General features: G+C 39.3%; 1 protein-coding gene across 10 annotated transcripts in view; it reads left to right on the top strand.

The window, feature by feature from the left end:
• EFR3A (EFR3 homolog A) overlaps positions 1 to 17725 on the top strand; it is a 77633-nt gene that overhangs the window by 41435 nt on the left and 18473 nt on the right. For 9 of the 10 annotated variants that reach the window (XM_050329239.1, XM_050329269.1, XM_050329259.1 and 6 more), the window contains 7 exons: positions 1874 to 2011; positions 7708 to 7786; positions 8806 to 8941; positions 10134 to 10298; positions 12660 to 12771; positions 14610 to 14661; positions 17483 to 17655. In XM_050329239.1, coding sequence (XP_050185196.1) covers positions 1874 to 2011; positions 7708 to 7786; positions 8806 to 8941; positions 10134 to 10298; positions 12660 to 12771; positions 14610 to 14661; positions 17483 to 17655 — 855 coding nt within the window. The remainder of the gene's footprint in view (positions 1 to 1873; positions 2012 to 7707; positions 7787 to 8805; positions 8942 to 10133; positions 10299 to 12659; positions 12772 to 14609; positions 14662 to 17482; positions 17656 to 17725) is intronic. The other variant, XM_050329212.1, reaches the window with a different exon arrangement.

Genomic DNA, 17725 nt, shown 5'->3' with positions numbered 1-17725 from the left:
ACAAAATGAGTATGAATTGCTCATTTGGAATAGAAACTGGAGAGGCTGTATGAAGCTTTTCTCTAAAACTAAAGAAGAGGAGTTTACTATTCATTGTCTTTCATCTAATAATGCCAAGGAACACTTAGTGAGAAACACTTTTACGTAGGTGCTGTTCAAAATAAAATGTGATTCCTACAGACAACACAAGATAGTTTTGAATGTTCCTATGCAGTCAAAGAGTAACATTTTATACTAGGAACACTGGATTGTAATTTCATCCTTTAACCTGTTCTAAAATAAGACTCCAGGCAGGGCTGAGAAGTCACCTTCTGTAGGTTTGCATATACAAGCACTTAAAACATAACGTACTTTTACTGCATTTTAACTGGCATTCTTCCTGACAGCCTCGCTCTGTGTGTTCTGCAGCCTGCTTGCTTTTTCCTCCCCACCCACCTACCTTTGCAATGCTGTTGTGTTTTAGGGAATCAGTCAAAACAGCAGTGGGAATGACAGTACCTACACTGTCATTTGTACCTTCTCTGTGCTGAGAAGGATGCCCATCTGCCTAGATCTGAGTCTGGGCAATACAGGGGAAAAAAAGGGAGATTAAGTGGCACAGCAGTTGAATAAAGCTGTAGTTTAGTGGTACTCGTGGCAGATTATATACAAATTGTCATGCCTTTTAAAAATCTAATCATGGTGCATTTGTAAAGCTGTTTCTCCTCACTTATATAACAGGGTGCCTTAGGCTCTTCTGTTACTAAAATCTGACAAGCTGGCAACATTATGGTAACTTCTGAAACACCAATGTTACCAGAGGCAACAGGATTTTTATATTGCTGCTTAGTAGTATTGAAATAGTAGAAAATCTTCTGCTATCAGAAGATATATTACAACTATTATGTCAACATGTTCATTTGACTAGTGATATTTCAGTTTGCAACTTTTTGTAATGCTCTGAAGCTGAGGTTTTATGATGCTGAAGAGTGAACCTTAACTAAAGCTGGGTGCTCTTGGTGAACACCTTTAAACATACTTATCTCTCAAGCTTGCACTGCAGAGCTGAAATAATGTTTGAAGATTTAGTGTACTGATTTCTGCAATTTAAAATAAAATCTCCTAATGCATAGATGCATAATGTTAATGTAGGTGAATAAATCCTCACTTAAGTTTCTATAATGTGTTTAAAGCACCTGTAGGTTCAGTGCCTCTTGATAAGTTATAGAGGTACCTGAGGGGGAACTGTTTGCTTGCTTTCTGAAACTGTTTTCACCCCAACACCCTCAGCTTGGCTGAGGGGCTCAGCTGTGCCCTGTCCATTGTAATGATGGGAGACACCAGTTAGAAGGTGACCAGCTTCTGCACTATCTAGAGGTAACTGTGTGGGTGATGATGTTCTAATTAGTTCAGTCAGACTTTTTTTTTCACCTCACAAGCCATCTGTTTGTGCAGAAGTACTGGAGTTTCATTTAACACTCACCCACACAGTATGGATTCAGTAGTGGGCAGGTGAATGAGATCATTAATCTGAACAAAATGACTAAGACTCTGCCTAACATTTTTCATGGTTTCACAGCCTTCGTTCATCATTGGCAACAGGTAGTGGTTTGTCAAAATGGGGACGGTAACAATTTAACAATTTAACTCTCTATTAGCAGCCTTTGGTTTTGCCATATAAATATTTACTAATACTGTGGTTAGTACTGAGTGGATTTATAGTCCAGCTATAAGAGAATAAAATATTTTATTCAGAATTCTGGTTTGATGCGTATTTGAAATACAGTTCCTGCCTAGATCAAGAGTGTGACTCTTGTTTAGTATCAAGGGTGGGTACAGTAAGGAAGATGAATATTAATCAGTAGTATAATCAATATATTTTGTCTTATTTCAGCAGAGTAGGCCCTCCATCCTCTCCTACAGGAGGAGAGAAAGAGGAAAATCCTGCTCTGCTGGCTGAGAATTGTTTCAGAGAACTACTAGGACGAGCAACCTATGGAAACATGAATAATGCTGTCAGACCGGTTTTTGCGTAAGTTGAAAATTCATGGAATGTCTTAAGAGATTTTCTTTATTTCATCCTCTTAATTCTGTTGCACTAAATTCCTTCCTCCTTTTCAACACAAAGGATTCCATTCATGTTTCTTCAAAAAATTGCTCCTCTTTTCATCTCAGCTCTTTGTTACCTGTATATTAACTCGAAGGTAGTTACAGAGGAAAGTGATTTCAGAAGTGAATACAATGTTTTGGATGGATTGTTGCCTCAGCTGGCCTTTTTTTTTCAACGTGAATCTGTTTATTCAAGATACTAATTTCCCATAGATGAGTGTTGCAAACAGTGGAGAGACAAACCAAGTAAAATGCAAATAGCACAGAGGAATACTGTGCCCCATAAAATTGCAATTTATACTGCCAAGTCAAGTCCAGTGTTTTTCAGCTCTCTTCATTGGCCATGTTGGTTCCTTAAAAATATGTTGTGAAAAAAGCTACAAGCATTGAGATGAGTTAAAGCTGCTTCTCTCGCCTCTGTCAAATGTCTGTTACAAAGCAGACATTGATCTCACAGCTTTGGTGAGCCGCATTCCACAGCAGAGCAGGGGGGCATGGCGTACAGGGAGACCTCTCAGGCTCAGTGTCCAGGTGGAGATCAGTGACAGGTGGTGCTCCGTGGGGTTGGTCATGGGACAGCTCTTTTTAACATCTCTGTTGATGATACGGACAGTGGGATTCAGTACACCCTCAGAATATTGTCCCATAACACCAAGCTGTGTCATGCAGTCAACACTTGAGAGGGAAGGGATGGCATCCCAAGGGGTGGGGACAGGCTTGAGAGGTGGGACCTGTGCAAACTTCATGAGGTTCAGCATGAGGTCCTGCACCTGAGTCAGGCCAGTCCCCAGAATCAGTACAGGCTGGGGATGAAGGGATTGAGAGCAGCACTGGGAAGAAGGACTTGGGAATGTTTGCTGATGAACAGCCCAGCAGTACCTGGCAATGTGCTCTGACACTCTGGAAAGCCATCCATGTCCTGAGCTGCATCAAAAAGGGAGGGGATTCTCCCCATCTACTCTGCCCTCTGGGACCCCACCTGGAGTATTGTGTCTGGCTCTGGGGCCCCCAGTGGAAGAAGGACATGGACCTGTTGGAGTGAGTCCAGAGGAGGCCCCAAAGATGATCGAGGGCTGGAGCACCTCTCCTGTGAAAAGAGGCTGAGAGAGCTGGGTTTGTTCAACCTCAAGAAGAGAAGGCTCTGGAAGGACCTTAGAGCCCCTAGGGGGACATAGGGGCATGGCTTTAACCTGAAAGAGTGTAGATCCAGATTAGATATTAGGAAGAAATTCTTCATGGGAAGATGAAGCACTGGCACAGGTTTCCCAGATAAGCTGTAGATGCTCCATCCCCGGAAGTGTCGGAAGGACAGGTTAGATGGGGCTTTGAGCAACCTGGTCTAGTCGAAGGTGTCCCATCCCATGGCAGAGGGGTGATCTTAATGGTCCCTTCCAACCCAAACCATTCTGTGATTCGTTGCAAGTTCATGTGTTCTCAGCAGAAATCTTTCCAGGAAGCTCTGCACTTTCAAACCCTGGCTTTTCCTGGGGGTGAGAAGAGCTGTTTGCTTCTTGTAGATTTTTCAAGATATGCTCCTCTTGCAGGAATACGTTTTCTTAGATGGCCTAGTTCTTCCCACATATATCAAGTATTTTATTCATACACTGAAGGACTTTCAAGCTACCAAAAGCTGTTTTCAAGTTACTGCTGTTAAGAACAGAAATTGCAAAGGAAGCTAGGGTTAGTATTGAGGGCAGAAAATTTTTGTAGCCCCTTGTTTATCCCCAGGAAGAATTAAATACAAAGAACTGTGCTATTTTCTTATTTTCTGTATGTACCTATTATACCAACCTGATAGGATTTTAAATGTTACCAAGTTGAGTGTTTAATTACGAAATATTCATTCTTTCCTAGATTTAAAATTTGCATTCTTCAAACATCTGCCACCAGAGTGAACAGTTAGGTGCCAAAAAGTCTGAATGGATTGTTTGGAACTGTATTGCAGCTGCTTTCTTACCACTTTAAAATTCTTTTGATGAGTTTATCACAAAACTTTACCATCATGTGCGGTTACTACAGTCTTTTGTATCATTTTAGTACCAGGGAAGTTTCCTACAAATAATTCCTGATTCCCTAGACGAGAGTTAGTGCTTGGTTTGGGATTTGAGAAGTTGTCATACCTGTTTTTCCTGTCGAAAATCTGAAGCCTGATGCATTCATACTGTGTGCACCTCAACGTGCCACATGCTGCACTGAAATCAGTGGATAATGACCAGGTGCTCAGAATGTGTAATTTCTTTTATGAATAGAGAGTCTCTGTGGTCACCATTTTTGTGTTCATTTTGAGGAAGAATTGCCAAATGTGTCTTTTTAGAAGTGATTGCTGTACAGGTTTAGTATTTTTGAAGAACAAGAGATGCAGAAAATGCAATTTCAAGCTGTTTTTCCTAAACTAAAAGAGAGTGCTGTATCTAATCAGCTTCACTTTGTGAGTGAGCACAACAGTTAGAATGGAAGTTTGAGATAGTGAGTCCATTGTACTTCATTGGATTGATAAACCTGACTTAGCTTATGATTAGAAAACAGTTTCTTCTAACAATTTTCAACACTGAAGGTGCAGGTCCAGTTCCCCAGTGGAAGACTTGCTTCATGTGGCACTGGGATATCAGGCAACATGGTATCACTTCCTTGCAAAACTGAGATAATAATGTTTCTGTCATCATGAGACTGGGTATGTTCAGTGATTGAGGGATTTAAATGTAATGAAGATAGTAGAAATCTGAAGTCAGTCTCCTTATACAGGTCTGGATTGACCTTAATTTTCCTTGCCTTTGGTGGAAAATCTCCATGGTTATAAGTGCCTTCATATAGCTAAATACTCTCAAATAATAATTTTTAATGAAATCTGTCAGATCAATGTGGCAAGTTGCTTAATGAAAGTAAAAGAAGTAATTATATTAACATTACCTGAAAAAATTTTATATGTCATGTCAACAGTCAGAAGCTATTGAGACTTACTGAGCATGAATTTGCAGTGGTGAACAGATTAGGCAGATTCAGAGAGAGATCCAGAAACCTAGTGAATAGGAAAAACTTCCCAAGTGTAACAATTGTTTATCTTACTGTATTTCCTTTCTTGTCAGTTATCAGATCACCTCTGCAGGGGTTTCAAACACTAACAGACTGGTGCATGAGCAGATTATTTTGTATTTTTCTATACATGCACGTCTCAGTTACGCTTTCTAATCCTCAGTATCAGTTTATCATCTTGTTCTGCAAGGATTGCTTGTGTGTGTGACAGTGAGAGGGAGTTCAGGGATCATTAGTGGCTCTCTCTGTCCGTTAAGTAATTTGCATGATTGGTTCTGCTGTTCATTTTAAATTGAGAAACCCAGTTGTGCACATTTGCCACATGTATACAGCAGATCTCAATGGAAGGCAGCTTGGCATTTGTTAATCCAGCAGTAAAATGTTTTGAAATCTTACTTGGATATTCCTTAGTGAAAGAAATGTAATTTGAAAAAAAAAAAAAAAAGGAGTCAAGGTGTGACTTGATTTTAACGAAGTAAATGCACCATGCTGAAAATACCCTTCAACCACTTTTACAAAAACAAAGCTACATTGAATACACTCTGTTAGGACCAATAAAATATGTCACCTGCAGTAATCCAATACTGCTGTTCTTAGGAGGAAAATTCTAGTACACAAAGTATGCTGCCCACTGAGCTGTTACACGGATCTTTAACCTAGGCTGTCACCTTCCACCTGGTGTCATCCCATCAGTTCATCTACCCAAAGCAGCTAATACTTGGCCTTTGTGAAAAAAGAAAACTGGATGTCTTGTTTTGAGAGGAATTTTTCTTTTTTTTTTTAACGTGATATAAGATTTAGTTGACCATAATCTGTCTGAATGGATGTTTAAGGCACATAAATAGGAAGTGTGAAGGGTAACAGAGAACACATGCTGCCCTGAAAGATTAAGGGATCAGTTCCAATCAGGAGAAAATAGTGCAGAGTATGATTTTGTATTTGATGAGACAAAAATAAAATAGGTTAGCTAAAATAAGCTATCATGTAGAAGAAATGATGGACTGTACTGAAATGATATTAAGGAGGAAGAAGACATGAATAAATACATTATGAGCCTCTGTGCCTTGAAGGATTTAAAGAGGTGATTTTATTTGTTTTTCTACCCCAAGGCAGGATTAATTATGCCTGTGCATTTGCAGTGTGCACAAGAAAGGCAGCTGTCCCCAACAGGTTTGATATTTAGTAATGCAAATCTGCTGTTATCTTGACAGACAAACACCTTTAAAATCCCTGACATTCTTTCCTGTAGGGATTTCTGTTAAAGGTATGTAATTTGTCAAAATGGCAGTACTTTTTTTTTTTTTAATCTCTGCAGTGGACTGCAAGACAATTTAGGGCACAGGAGAGGGTGGCTTTGTGTCAGCTGGTTTAATCAACCTTGAAGGAGACTTCTGTACTCAGCTGGGTCACTGTGCTGGGAGCAGCTGTGAGTGAATTGAGACCTCCATATTCTAGGCAGAGAAAGTTTAAGCATCCAGTCAGTCCTCCTGTGTTCAGAGCACTGATTCCTTTCACCTGTGGGCTTTTGAGCTTGCTGTTCGGAAGCATCTTTATGTGTTTCCTAAGTTCTTTGAGAAAGAGCAGAGCAGTAATAATTCTGTAGCTGAGATACATGTTTAGAAACGCAACCTAAATTCAGTTTCTGTTAGGAAGTTTTTTGTTGGCTTGGCCTGTTTGTTTGTTTTATTTGGTGAATTTGTTGGGTTTGGTTTAGGTTTTTTTAAACTTAAATCATACCAATTAAAATACATCCAAAATTACCTTTTTTTTCAGTCTTCTAGATTGAAAAATGCAGTTACTTTTGTCAGGCTTTTTCAGATTTTCAGATCTCCTTTTTGCAAAACTTTGTGTGCCCTATTCATAGCATTCAGCATAGCTCTTGAGCAGAATTCCTTGTTTTTGCTTAGAACTCTTGACAGAGTTTTTCATTTGTGGTTCCTCTCCCATTTAAAAATTAAACAATGCATTTTATCATTTGGATTCTGTTTTGATCTTTCTTGCAGAAACTGTTGAAATGCTTCAGATATAAAGGTGTATATGCATAAAGAATAGCTCTTTTTTTTTGTTTTCCACATATTTTATTCATGAAACCACCATGAAAACAAAAATAGTTCTTAGAGTCTCTGTTCTGGATGGAACATTCAGCCCTAATTATTTTGTAGCTCGTGATTCAAAACAAATTATTTATCTTCCATAGAGTAGAAGTTTGTCACAGTGTTACAACATCCTCATCAGCATATCTCTCACATTAGTGAGCATCTAATGTCACAGCCATTTTTATGCATGTACTTTGTGTGGAAACAGTATATTCTTAACTGCATATCTTTGGAATGATGAGGTTCCTTAGATTTCTGGAACTAGAAGCTCAGGCATTTCTTTTTCAACCACATGTACTGTGATTACATCCTAAACCCTGAAAACAAGTACTTTTCTGAAGTTTTAGATTTCTCACTGAGTCAGTAAGTCATTACTTAGAAGTTTTATGTAAGTAAATAATCCCTTTGAGGTGAATTTTGAGAAAATGCTAAGATACCATTTGTTATGTCCACGGAATGTCATTATTTCAGGTCTCTTAATTTTTTCTTACAGGCATTTAGACCATCACAGACTATGGGATCCGAATGAATTTGCTGTTTCCTGCTTTAAAATCATCATGTATTCTATACAGGTAGGATTTTCTCCAGCGTTTTTTTTTCCTTGCATACATATTTTGAGCACATGAGAGAGGTTTAAATGCTCACCTTCCCATGACAGTGGTAGACAGTAGACGAAGTCAAAGGATCCAAAAGATCCCTTTCAATAACTCCAGTGGCAGGTAGTGCAGAGGTCCTTCAGCAAGCTCCAGAGTGAGGACTGGGATAGCTGTACTGACCTGACATTGTACTTGACAAACACATCTCTCAACTTGGTTATTTGTCTGTACCAATACAGCTGTGCTGCTTTTGCAGCTCAAGAAACCAACTTCACGTGCAACTGTGTTGTGCTCAAGATTTTTACTAGTGAGCAGCAGGTATTGTGACCTTAAGTCGAAGGAGGGAAGGTGGGAATTGGATATTAGGGAGAAATTCTTTACTGTGAGGGTGGTGAGGCACTGTACAGGCTTCCCAGAGAAGTTGTGGATGCCCCATCCCTGGAAGTGTTCAAGACCAGGCTGGATGGGTCTCTGAGTAACCTGGTCTATTGGGAGGTTCCCTGCCCATGGCAGGGGATTTGGAACTAGGTCTCTTCCACCCCAAACCATTCTATGATTATATGATTGTCTGTGGTAAACATGATCCAGGTCTGATTCTTTGGTTGTGTCAAACAGACATGTAGAAGATCTAGTCATAACAGTCCAGGTTTGTAGAAGAAAGCTGAGTTTTCTTAGCATTTATAACAATGCTACTGAAGTCCTTGAACTGCAGTTAGCTCAGTGAAGGACCACTTCATGCTTCCTCTGTGCTGTAGATGTTCCTGGATATTTTAAGGCTGTAAACTTTTGCATACTGGGCTGAATGGACCTGTGTAGCTTCATCTATCATGGTAGTTTTTTGATACCATATTTAGTCATGAATTGATGGAAATTTTGATAAATTTCTGAATGACAGTGTTGCAGAACAGGAACATGGTCGTGACTAGAGCTGAGCAGTGCGTGAGTTCATTCTCCTTAAAGTCACAGATGAAACTTTTCTGTCTGTTTTTTAATAGGCACAATATTCCCATCATGTCATACAAGAAATCCTTGGACACCTTGACGTCCGCAAAAGGGACTCACCACGAGTCCGTGCTGGCATTATTCAGGTTCTTTTGGAAGCAGTTGCAATAGCAGCTAAAGGATCAATAGGTAAGTTGTATTAAAATTAAGGCATCAGGTCAAAGGATAGATTTGCAGGGTGGTGCTCATTTTTGCTTTGGTTTCAGACTGAATGAAAGCATTTATTTTTGAGAAGGTTTTGTGCTTACTCGTGATTTTTCCTTTCTACTGATAAATTACTCAAATGTACTTACTTAGTAGTTTGACTGTTATATAATCCCTGTATTGAAAAACTGAATGAAAAAATTGTGAAAGGCAGGAACTCCTGTTTGTTAAGAAGTTCACAAAGTCTGAGAGAACTGTGTGACTACAGAATGTCAAGAGCACTGTCGCTTTTTGACACAGCTGCCGTGACCTGAGTGGTAATATGGGAGTTGAGTAGAATGATCTTCTGAGAAATTTTACCTTAATAACTGTGAAGCAGCTGAAACAAGGTGAAATATGTAATTTAAGTGTGGTATAGTTCCTTGAAATAGGAGTAGTTAGGAAAATGCATACACACAAGTGCTCTGCTCCTGATTTTTTTTGGTCTCCTGCTGTAGTGTTATTGCTCTGCTTCATTAGTTTGAGTCTGAGCCTGTCCTTTCTCTTTATACAAGACCCACTTGCATGCACAGACCTGTGAAGTCTTTTACTGTATGATGAAAAGAGCTCATTATTTGATCCAATATATAGAACTGTATTTTAGTAGCAGTTTTGAAATAACTGAAGTCCAGGGGTGAGTACCTGCAGTTTAACCCATTGCTGATGCTTAATTTCAGCAACCACTCCTGTTTTTTATCTGAAACGTGCATGGTGGCTTGATTCTGGCCAACAGCTCTTTGCTCATTCCCCTTTCCCACAGGACTGAGACAATGTAGACAGAAGGTGAGAAGTCTCATGGATGAAGATAAAGACAATTTAATGGGTGGAGCAAAAGCTGCATGCGCAAGGAAAAAAAAAAGTTACCTCCATCCTGGCCAGACCTGGTATACTTGATCAGAATGGATTATGCAGACATATCTGATTGCACTTCCTGATTCCAAGTTAATTCCTAAAACATCAAGGTGTAGGCACACTTCAAAACTTCATCCCTAGGCCTTACACCTCAAACACTGAATTTGACTTGGGTTTTCTATGCTTACTCTGATTTCTTTTGAAAAGGGATTGAAAAGGTCAGTTTTCATTTTCTTAAGACATCTTTCCCTTGACAGGTGCAATCACTGTTATTTGTTGTTTCCAGGCCCGACAGTTCTGGAGGTGTTTAATACCTTGTTGAAGCACTTGCGCATCAGCGTTGACTTCGAGCTGGGTGACAGGCGCAGCTCAGCGGGAAGTGCCACTTTCAGCACGAGCTCCAAGGAGAGTGATGAGAGGATTGTCCAGAATGCAATTATTCAGACAATTGGTGAGTAATGACAGTAACAGAGGCTCACTTGAAATCCCTCCTGTTTTCCCCCTTCCACAATGAGGTGGTATTGGACCAACTTGAATCCAAAAAGAATAATACCAAGTGTGATATCCATGATTGTATTTGCCTCATTCTCAGGCCACTTTAAGTGTTTGTCTTCTGAAAGGTTGTTCTTTTAAATGCTAACTGAGCAGATAGGGAAGAATCTCGATGATAATAAAAAATAAAAAGGCTGGTAGACTTCAAAGAAATTTTAGTTATATTATTGTATGGCCCTTGAAATATAGAAATAAATCCCTGCCTTTGGTATGGAACTAATATTAGTCCTTTTATGAAAACCATATTGCAAACAATCATATACAGTAATATATATTTTAGTGGGTGCTACCTGAAAACCTGTGGAAAAGAATGTTAAACCAGTAGCAACAACGACACCTAATGGCTGGTTGTGCTGCTACAACTTAAGTACTGCAAAGGACAGCACTGAAATTGGAGTAACAAATTCTGTAGATTATTTTGTTAGAATAGATTTTCTCAGATTTTCTCTTTATGGTAGAGTTATTATATATTGCACTGCATTTATGATGTCTATTCCTTTTCTTAAAGAACAAGGGGCAGTGCAACTTAAATGTTGTTCACTAATCTGTACCTTGAAGCTTTCTAGAGCAGTAGCAAGTAAGCAGTAGATTATTTCTCTCCGCTGCAGTAAAACTCAGAATTTTAAATGTCCCCCCAAAAAAAAAGAAATGCTGAAAACCCCACAACCCAATTGTTAAAGTAAAGCTTGTTTCTGTCCAAGTTAACTCTGTACTACTGCACAATAATAGAATAAAATATCTGAAGTTGGAAGGGACCCATAAGGGTCATCAATTCCAACTCCCTGCTCCTCTCAGGACTTCTTACAACTAAACCATGCAAAGAACATTGTCCAGACGCTTCTTGAGCTCTGTCAGGCTTAGTGCTGTGACCACTTCCCTGGGGAACCTGTTCTAGTGACCAACCACCTATTCAGTAAGGAACCTTTTCCCATCTGAGCCTCCCCTGATGTGGCTTCCGTCCATTTCCTCGTGTCCTATCTCTGGTCACCAGAGAAAGGGCATCAGCACCTCCCCTTCCACTGCCCTTGAGGAAGGTGTAGACTGTGATGAGGGCACCCCCAGCCTCCAAGTTGAACAAACCAAGTCATCTCAGCTGCTCCTCAGAAGTCTTGCCCTCAGCACCCTTCAGCATGTTGGTTGTCCTCCTCTGAACAGCCTCTTAATACTTTGATGTTCTTATATTGAGGTACCCATAATTATGGACTCGGTGAGGCTACTCCAGTGCAGAGCAGAGTGGGACAATCACCTTCCTAGACTGGCTGGCAATGCTGTGCCTGATGCCCTCCAGGACATGGTTGGCCCTCCTGGCTGTCAGGGCACCGCTGACTCACACTTAACTTGCCACTGACCAGGAACCCCAGGTCTCTTTCCATGGGGAATGCTGGGAATAACAGCATCATCTCTGTTCCTGTCCCCGGGTGCAGTCACAGAGCTGTGGCCATGCTGCCATAAGAGCAGGGCCCAGCCTGCAGCTGGCATTGGGGTGGCAGTGTCCTGATGGAGCTTTGTCGGGGCAGCTGCCTCAGTCGTGGGGGGTGCAGAGCTTAGGGAAGCCAGGGCCTTAGAGAAGCCAGAAGCCACACCCTCCTTGTGTGCCTACTGTTGCTAGTGCTCCCTAAGGGATTCTTTTAAGGCCTGGGAGGGGGTCTGTGCCTGGTGTTTCTCCTGGCCCTACACAGGCCCCTTCAGCTATTGTGGCACAGGAGGTGGGCTCCAGGTGGGTCTTTCTGCTCCCCTGAGGTTCCTTTGGTTCAGGAAACCCCCCTGTGCAGCTCCCTTGAGCACTTCACTTCCCATTGGGAGCTGCTCTCATTGTCAGTCCCTCCATACAGGAAGAGTCAGATATAACACTTGTATGCCTGGGATTTCTGTCCCCTCACTTGTAATTCTTAATAGAGACTTAACAGACAAAAGTTACAGCACTGCGTACCGTGAGAAACTTCCAGTTCCTCACTAGTTACAAATTAACAGATGCCACATATTTAATTTTTAAATGGTATATTTAGAGGAGGATAAAATTAGAATAAATAAAATTAGGATAAAATTTAGAATTCAGAGTTGTAAACAAATGTCACAAAAAGACTCTCTAAAGCCATTCTGCAGAAATGAACATGTGAGTTTATGGCCTAAAACACATCATAAGTTTATTCTCATCTATTTTGACCTTGTTAATATATTCCTTGTATTTATAAGGCTTTCCTTATAAAGAGAAGGGCCTTTTTCATCTTTTCTTCTGTGATTTCATTCTATTTTTATTTAGGATTTTTTGGAAGCAATCTCCCAGATTACCAGAGGTCAGAGATTATGATGTTCATTATGGGCAAAGTACCTGTTTTGGGGACTTCACAATCACTGGATACTAGCCACCTGGGGTTTGTATATCCTACATTTTTAAACTCCTAAATAAAATTTAGATTTTAGATTCTTGATAAAGTATGAAGTGAAAAACATTAAGAAAAGTGAAATACAAATCCTTACTCATTAGGGGCTGTATTAAATACTATGCAGAACCAAGACAAGCACAGGGCCAGCAATATGAAATCAGCCTACAGACTTGATACTGATAGAAAATACCTGATTGGAATCAAGTTTATTTTGCACTAAAACATTTCTTCTCTCCACATCTGTACAGATGTTTCCCAAATTATCCAGTGAATGCTGATTAATTCCATAATTTCTTACATGTGTGTTTTGGGAATGAGGGAAATTGAACTATGACTACATTTTTTGCAAATAGCTGTATAATTTTCAAATGTTCTTTGTTTTAAATACATTCTGTTCAAACTGACTTCAGCTTAAGAAATAAACTGCAGAAATTCCAGTGAATTTGTTTTAAATTTTCCCTATTTGCTTATAAATAAGAAAAAGCTGTAGGTGGTTAGATTTCTATAATAAATCCATAATTAAAATATTGCCATACATTGAAGTAATTTTTCCCTGTAACATGAGTAATTAAGTTGAAAAGACTGTGCTTCCTCAGTATGGGGAAAGTCACTGAAGAGGCTACAGCTGTTCTTTCCAGATGTGCATGGACACTGCACCACAGAACTGGTCCCCTGATAGATTAAGTAGGAAGTCATTGCCATTCTCCTGGCTTTTTGTCCAGTATTGTGTCTCTGCAGCATGGGATGATATTCCATGGAAGATAGAAATCTGTCTGTGCCAGGCAGTTATCTCTCATTAAGAAGGTATTTGAAGAACAAATCCATGTAAAGTTCTGTGCTTGGATTAACAGTTGGTGGGGGTGTATTTTACCTACACAACTTTCCTTTTATGGGGTTATGTGTAAATATGTGTGTTAGTATGATGTGCATGTGTCATTCTGAATACAGCAGGCTTTGTGACTGCTCATACAGTCTTGCATTGTGTGAAATTTTGGTCTCTGCTACCTGAGACATTTGAATGATACAATAGCCAGAATTATAGCCCCTATAGGTAGAAGTTCCCACTGTTATGTAGGGGCCAACTCCTGTGGAGAGTTTTGCTCTTTCTCTGTGCTATTGATGCACAAAGTGGTTTGTACCTTTTTTATTTTCCTGAGAGAGTCTCTTTGAATGGAGCAGTTTATTCCAAGTGCACTTTATCTCCTGAAATCTTGCAAGAGTAGTGATATATACCATTAGCTATTTGACCTCTTTTAGTCCCAGCAGAAGGAAAGTGAAAACAGATGAAGAACAGGTTAAGTCGTGTTCCGTATACCTTCCTGTGATATGAAAACTGAGGGGTCTTTCAGTTTTCCTTACTGATTTTGCAGATAACATTTTTCCAGTCTCAGAATTCTTGGGTCTGATTTAAATAAGAGGTGTCCTTGTTTCTTAAGAAGACTCAATTACATTTTAAATTCAGAAGAAATTCTGAGTGCTGATGCTTGTGAAAATAAAGTCAAGCTTGTAGTGATTGAACATTTTAGATACAGAGAGATTGCTAAGTGAAACATGAGTTTTAGATCTGCTTTACAATATACAATTTACTGTTTTCTTCAATGGCATAAGCTCCATTTTTTAAGCCTTTCTGTAAATGTCTCTTTCAAAAACATTTAGTTATTGCCCATCAGTTGGAGATATTTGCCCTTTATTTGTGATCATCCAGCATCCCTTCCAAGACTGCTGTATTCACTTGTAGAAATGCAGTTATTAAAATGATGTCTGGATAATATTTTGGAGATATGCAAAAAAACCTAATTTGCAACTTTTTTTTTTTCTAATTGCAGTGACTTGGGAACTAGAAGGATTCAGATCATGTTACTGAGATCTTTACTTATGGTAAGCCTTTTGTGCTCAGTACACTATGTTATAAGCACACCATGTTTCACTTTGTCTATGTTTTTACACATGGAAGTACAGTATAACAAATCTGGATTATGAAATTAAACATGCATTCCTATTACATAGATCTGTAATTCTACTGTGTAAAATTGTGAAAGTGTTTTCTCAACTTATATTACAAACAACTCAAGAAATACATGTCCATCTCTTGGAGCACTTTAGTGAATATCAGTTATAATTGGATCTGCAGATCCAAAAGAACATCCTAGAGTAGGTTGAGTTCTGCCAGCAATACTGGCAATATCAAAATGAAATCACTTTTGTCTCTGAGCCCAGAAAAGCAGTAATTAGTAGAATGGACATTATTTTTAAAACCATAGGAGTGGATGCCTATCTCCAAGCCCTTAAAGCCTCAGACGCGATTATTCTTTCCTTCCTATTATTTCCCAAGTTTCTTGTAAGGTATGACTGAATGTTTTATCACAAATACATTTTTCAACTGTAAACCTTTAAAGAGTATTTCTGGAAATAGACACAGATGGTAAGAATCAGAAAGTGGGTAGTAAAGGAGACTCTTGCCAGTAGAATCCTGGGCTGTTTTGTTGCAGAAGCTGGAAACTGTTTAGTCACTGAAGCAGAGGATACAGCATAAAGAATGATTTCCCAACTAAAGCAGAATACCATCCTGGAAAATGAGCTTCTATCCATGCTTTGACATGGAATTTGTGTGTGGTGTTAGGCAAGTTGTTTAAACCATTCTTTGTCCAAATCTGAAATCCTAGACTGTGCTTTGCAGAAGACCTGAGCATTCACAGTTGCAATTTAAGGATAGAAAAGTTGTTAGAAAGGGCCTCAGGTGGTCATTTTGCACATTTTCTCCAGTAAAGATAAGGCTCAGGGATGTCTAAACTGTTCCTGACAATATTCATCTCACCAGTCTTAAAGTTCCATCCAAGTTAGTAAGAATTGTTCTAATGATTTTGGGCACTGCATAGCCTAAGAATGCTTTAAGGGATTCAGGTCGTGCGTGTGGAAGGAATTTAACATTGTGGACACTGAATTTCAGTTTGCCTTCTCCTTAGAATACGGGAGTAAAATCCCATCATGGGCACAAAGGTGTGAAAGTGAATATTCTGATGCTTAATGAATTACTCAGACATTGATAAATACTGTGAAAAAAATTTGAGCATTGTACATCACGTATTCTTTACAACAGAATAATATTTCATAAAATAATTAGTCTGTTGTCATTGCATACACACAGGCAGACAATGGTAATAGGCAGTTAAAGTCTGTCACTTCATTAAAAGTGTTCACATACATTTGCAGCCTTGCTGCTTGTAATATTAGTCATTTTCACTTTACGAAATGATTGATTAGATACCTTCATGTGCCCTTGTGCTTCTCTGCCAGCCACTTGGCTTTGATCACCTTCAGTTATACTGCAGGCCCAGTGCTTCCTCCCATGCTGTGGTTGAACCCAGCAGGCACCAGGGACCACCCAGTCGCTCCCTCACTCTTCCCCAGAGGGACAAGGGAGAGAATCAGAAGGTACCAGTGAAAAAAGTGGGTTGAGATGAAGACAGTTTAGTAAGTAAAAGAAGGAAACCAAGAAAAACAAAACCAGGGGGAAAAAAAGTAATAATAAAATAAAACAAAACCCCCACCCAAAACCCAGTTGCTCACCACATCCAGCTGATACCCAGCCAGTCCCTGAGGAGTGGCAGCCCTTGCAAACTGCCACCTCTTTTGTTGCTGAGATGACACATTTTAGTGTGGGATGTCCCTCTGGAAGTGTGCAAGCTCTGCTCAGCAGTAACTAAATCAACTCCATGTTATCAGCACTGTTTTGGTCACGAATCCAGAGCACAGCACAAAACACAGCAGCCTGTGTGCTACTATGAAGAAAATTAACTATCTCAGCCAAAATTAGAACAAGACAGTTCAAATGTAAAAGGGTATGGAATATGTATAATGAAGATACAATTATTAGGTAAGCCTTAGATAAAAATATTACTGTGTTTATTATAATTAAATTTTGAATATTTATTTTCCCCTCATGCTCAATACCTTATACTTTGCAGTTTCTGAATCTGTTTTGGTTTTGAGATTCTAGTATTCTGATAACCTCCATTTTAAATTTTAAACATTTCTGACTGCTGTAAATGTTCAGATAATTAATATTTGAATTGTCAGGTAGAAGTTTACTTTATGTACCTACAGAATTTGCTTTAATTAAAAGTAATTGAATAAGGCAAGTCAGAGGTAGTATTAGTTTAACAAAGGAAAACAAAAAAGCACCATGGTACCAGATTTCTAAGAAAGTGGTGTTTGCTGCTCACATTATGTTTTGCAATAAAGTAGTATCAATAAATGTTTAAGGTGTACATATAGGCTCTGACTTTTCTTTTTTAATTTAAATGAGCTTACTCCCATATGTGAACAGCTCATAACCTGAAATGGAAAAATCTCTGTTGTAATTATTACCATCTTTATTTTGTGCCCTACAACTTTTCATAGGTCATTTAAAAAAAAATCATAAATCATACCTTTATTTTTTCTTCTGGGGATCTTGGTAAAGGAAGGAACCCGAGAAACAATCCTTTTAACAAATGAGAAAGTTAATTTGAAAATGTGTGTTGGAGTCCTTCCAAATCCATAGTGAGGTCAGGAATTTTCAAAAATTAATCCAATACTTCAATTTGAATCCACCTTTCAGATGCCAAAGCAAGCCCACTAAGAAATGAGTGACAAATGCAATTAATTCTTACAGTGCAGTAACAGCACACACATTAATTTTACTTCCGACAACGAACAGGTGACTTCGGGATACAAAGCCACAACGATCAGTAATGCACTTCCTGCCCCGTTCCTGGACCCGTTACTGTCTCCTTCCCTCATGGAGGACTCTGAGCTCAGGCAGCTGGTCCTGGAAATCCTGCACAACCTCATCGATCGGCACGACAACAGAGCGAAGCTCAGAGGGATACGGTACTGCTTTTGGTTTGCTTTGGCCTGCTAGAAATTCTGGTTTAACACCTGAATGATAAGTACTGTTGAT

Source organism: Myiozetetes cayanensis, unplaced genomic scaffold (genome assembly GCF_022539395.1).
Source record: "Myiozetetes cayanensis isolate MyiCay16 unplaced genomic scaffold, myiCay2020 scf1, whole genome shotgun sequence".
NCBI classification, from domain to species: domain Eukaryota; kingdom Metazoa; phylum Chordata; class Aves; order Passeriformes; family Tyrannidae; genus Myiozetetes; species Myiozetetes cayanensis.
The sequence above is the reverse complement of the archived record's forward strand: the minus strand, read 5'-3'. Positions and strand labels throughout refer to the sequence as shown.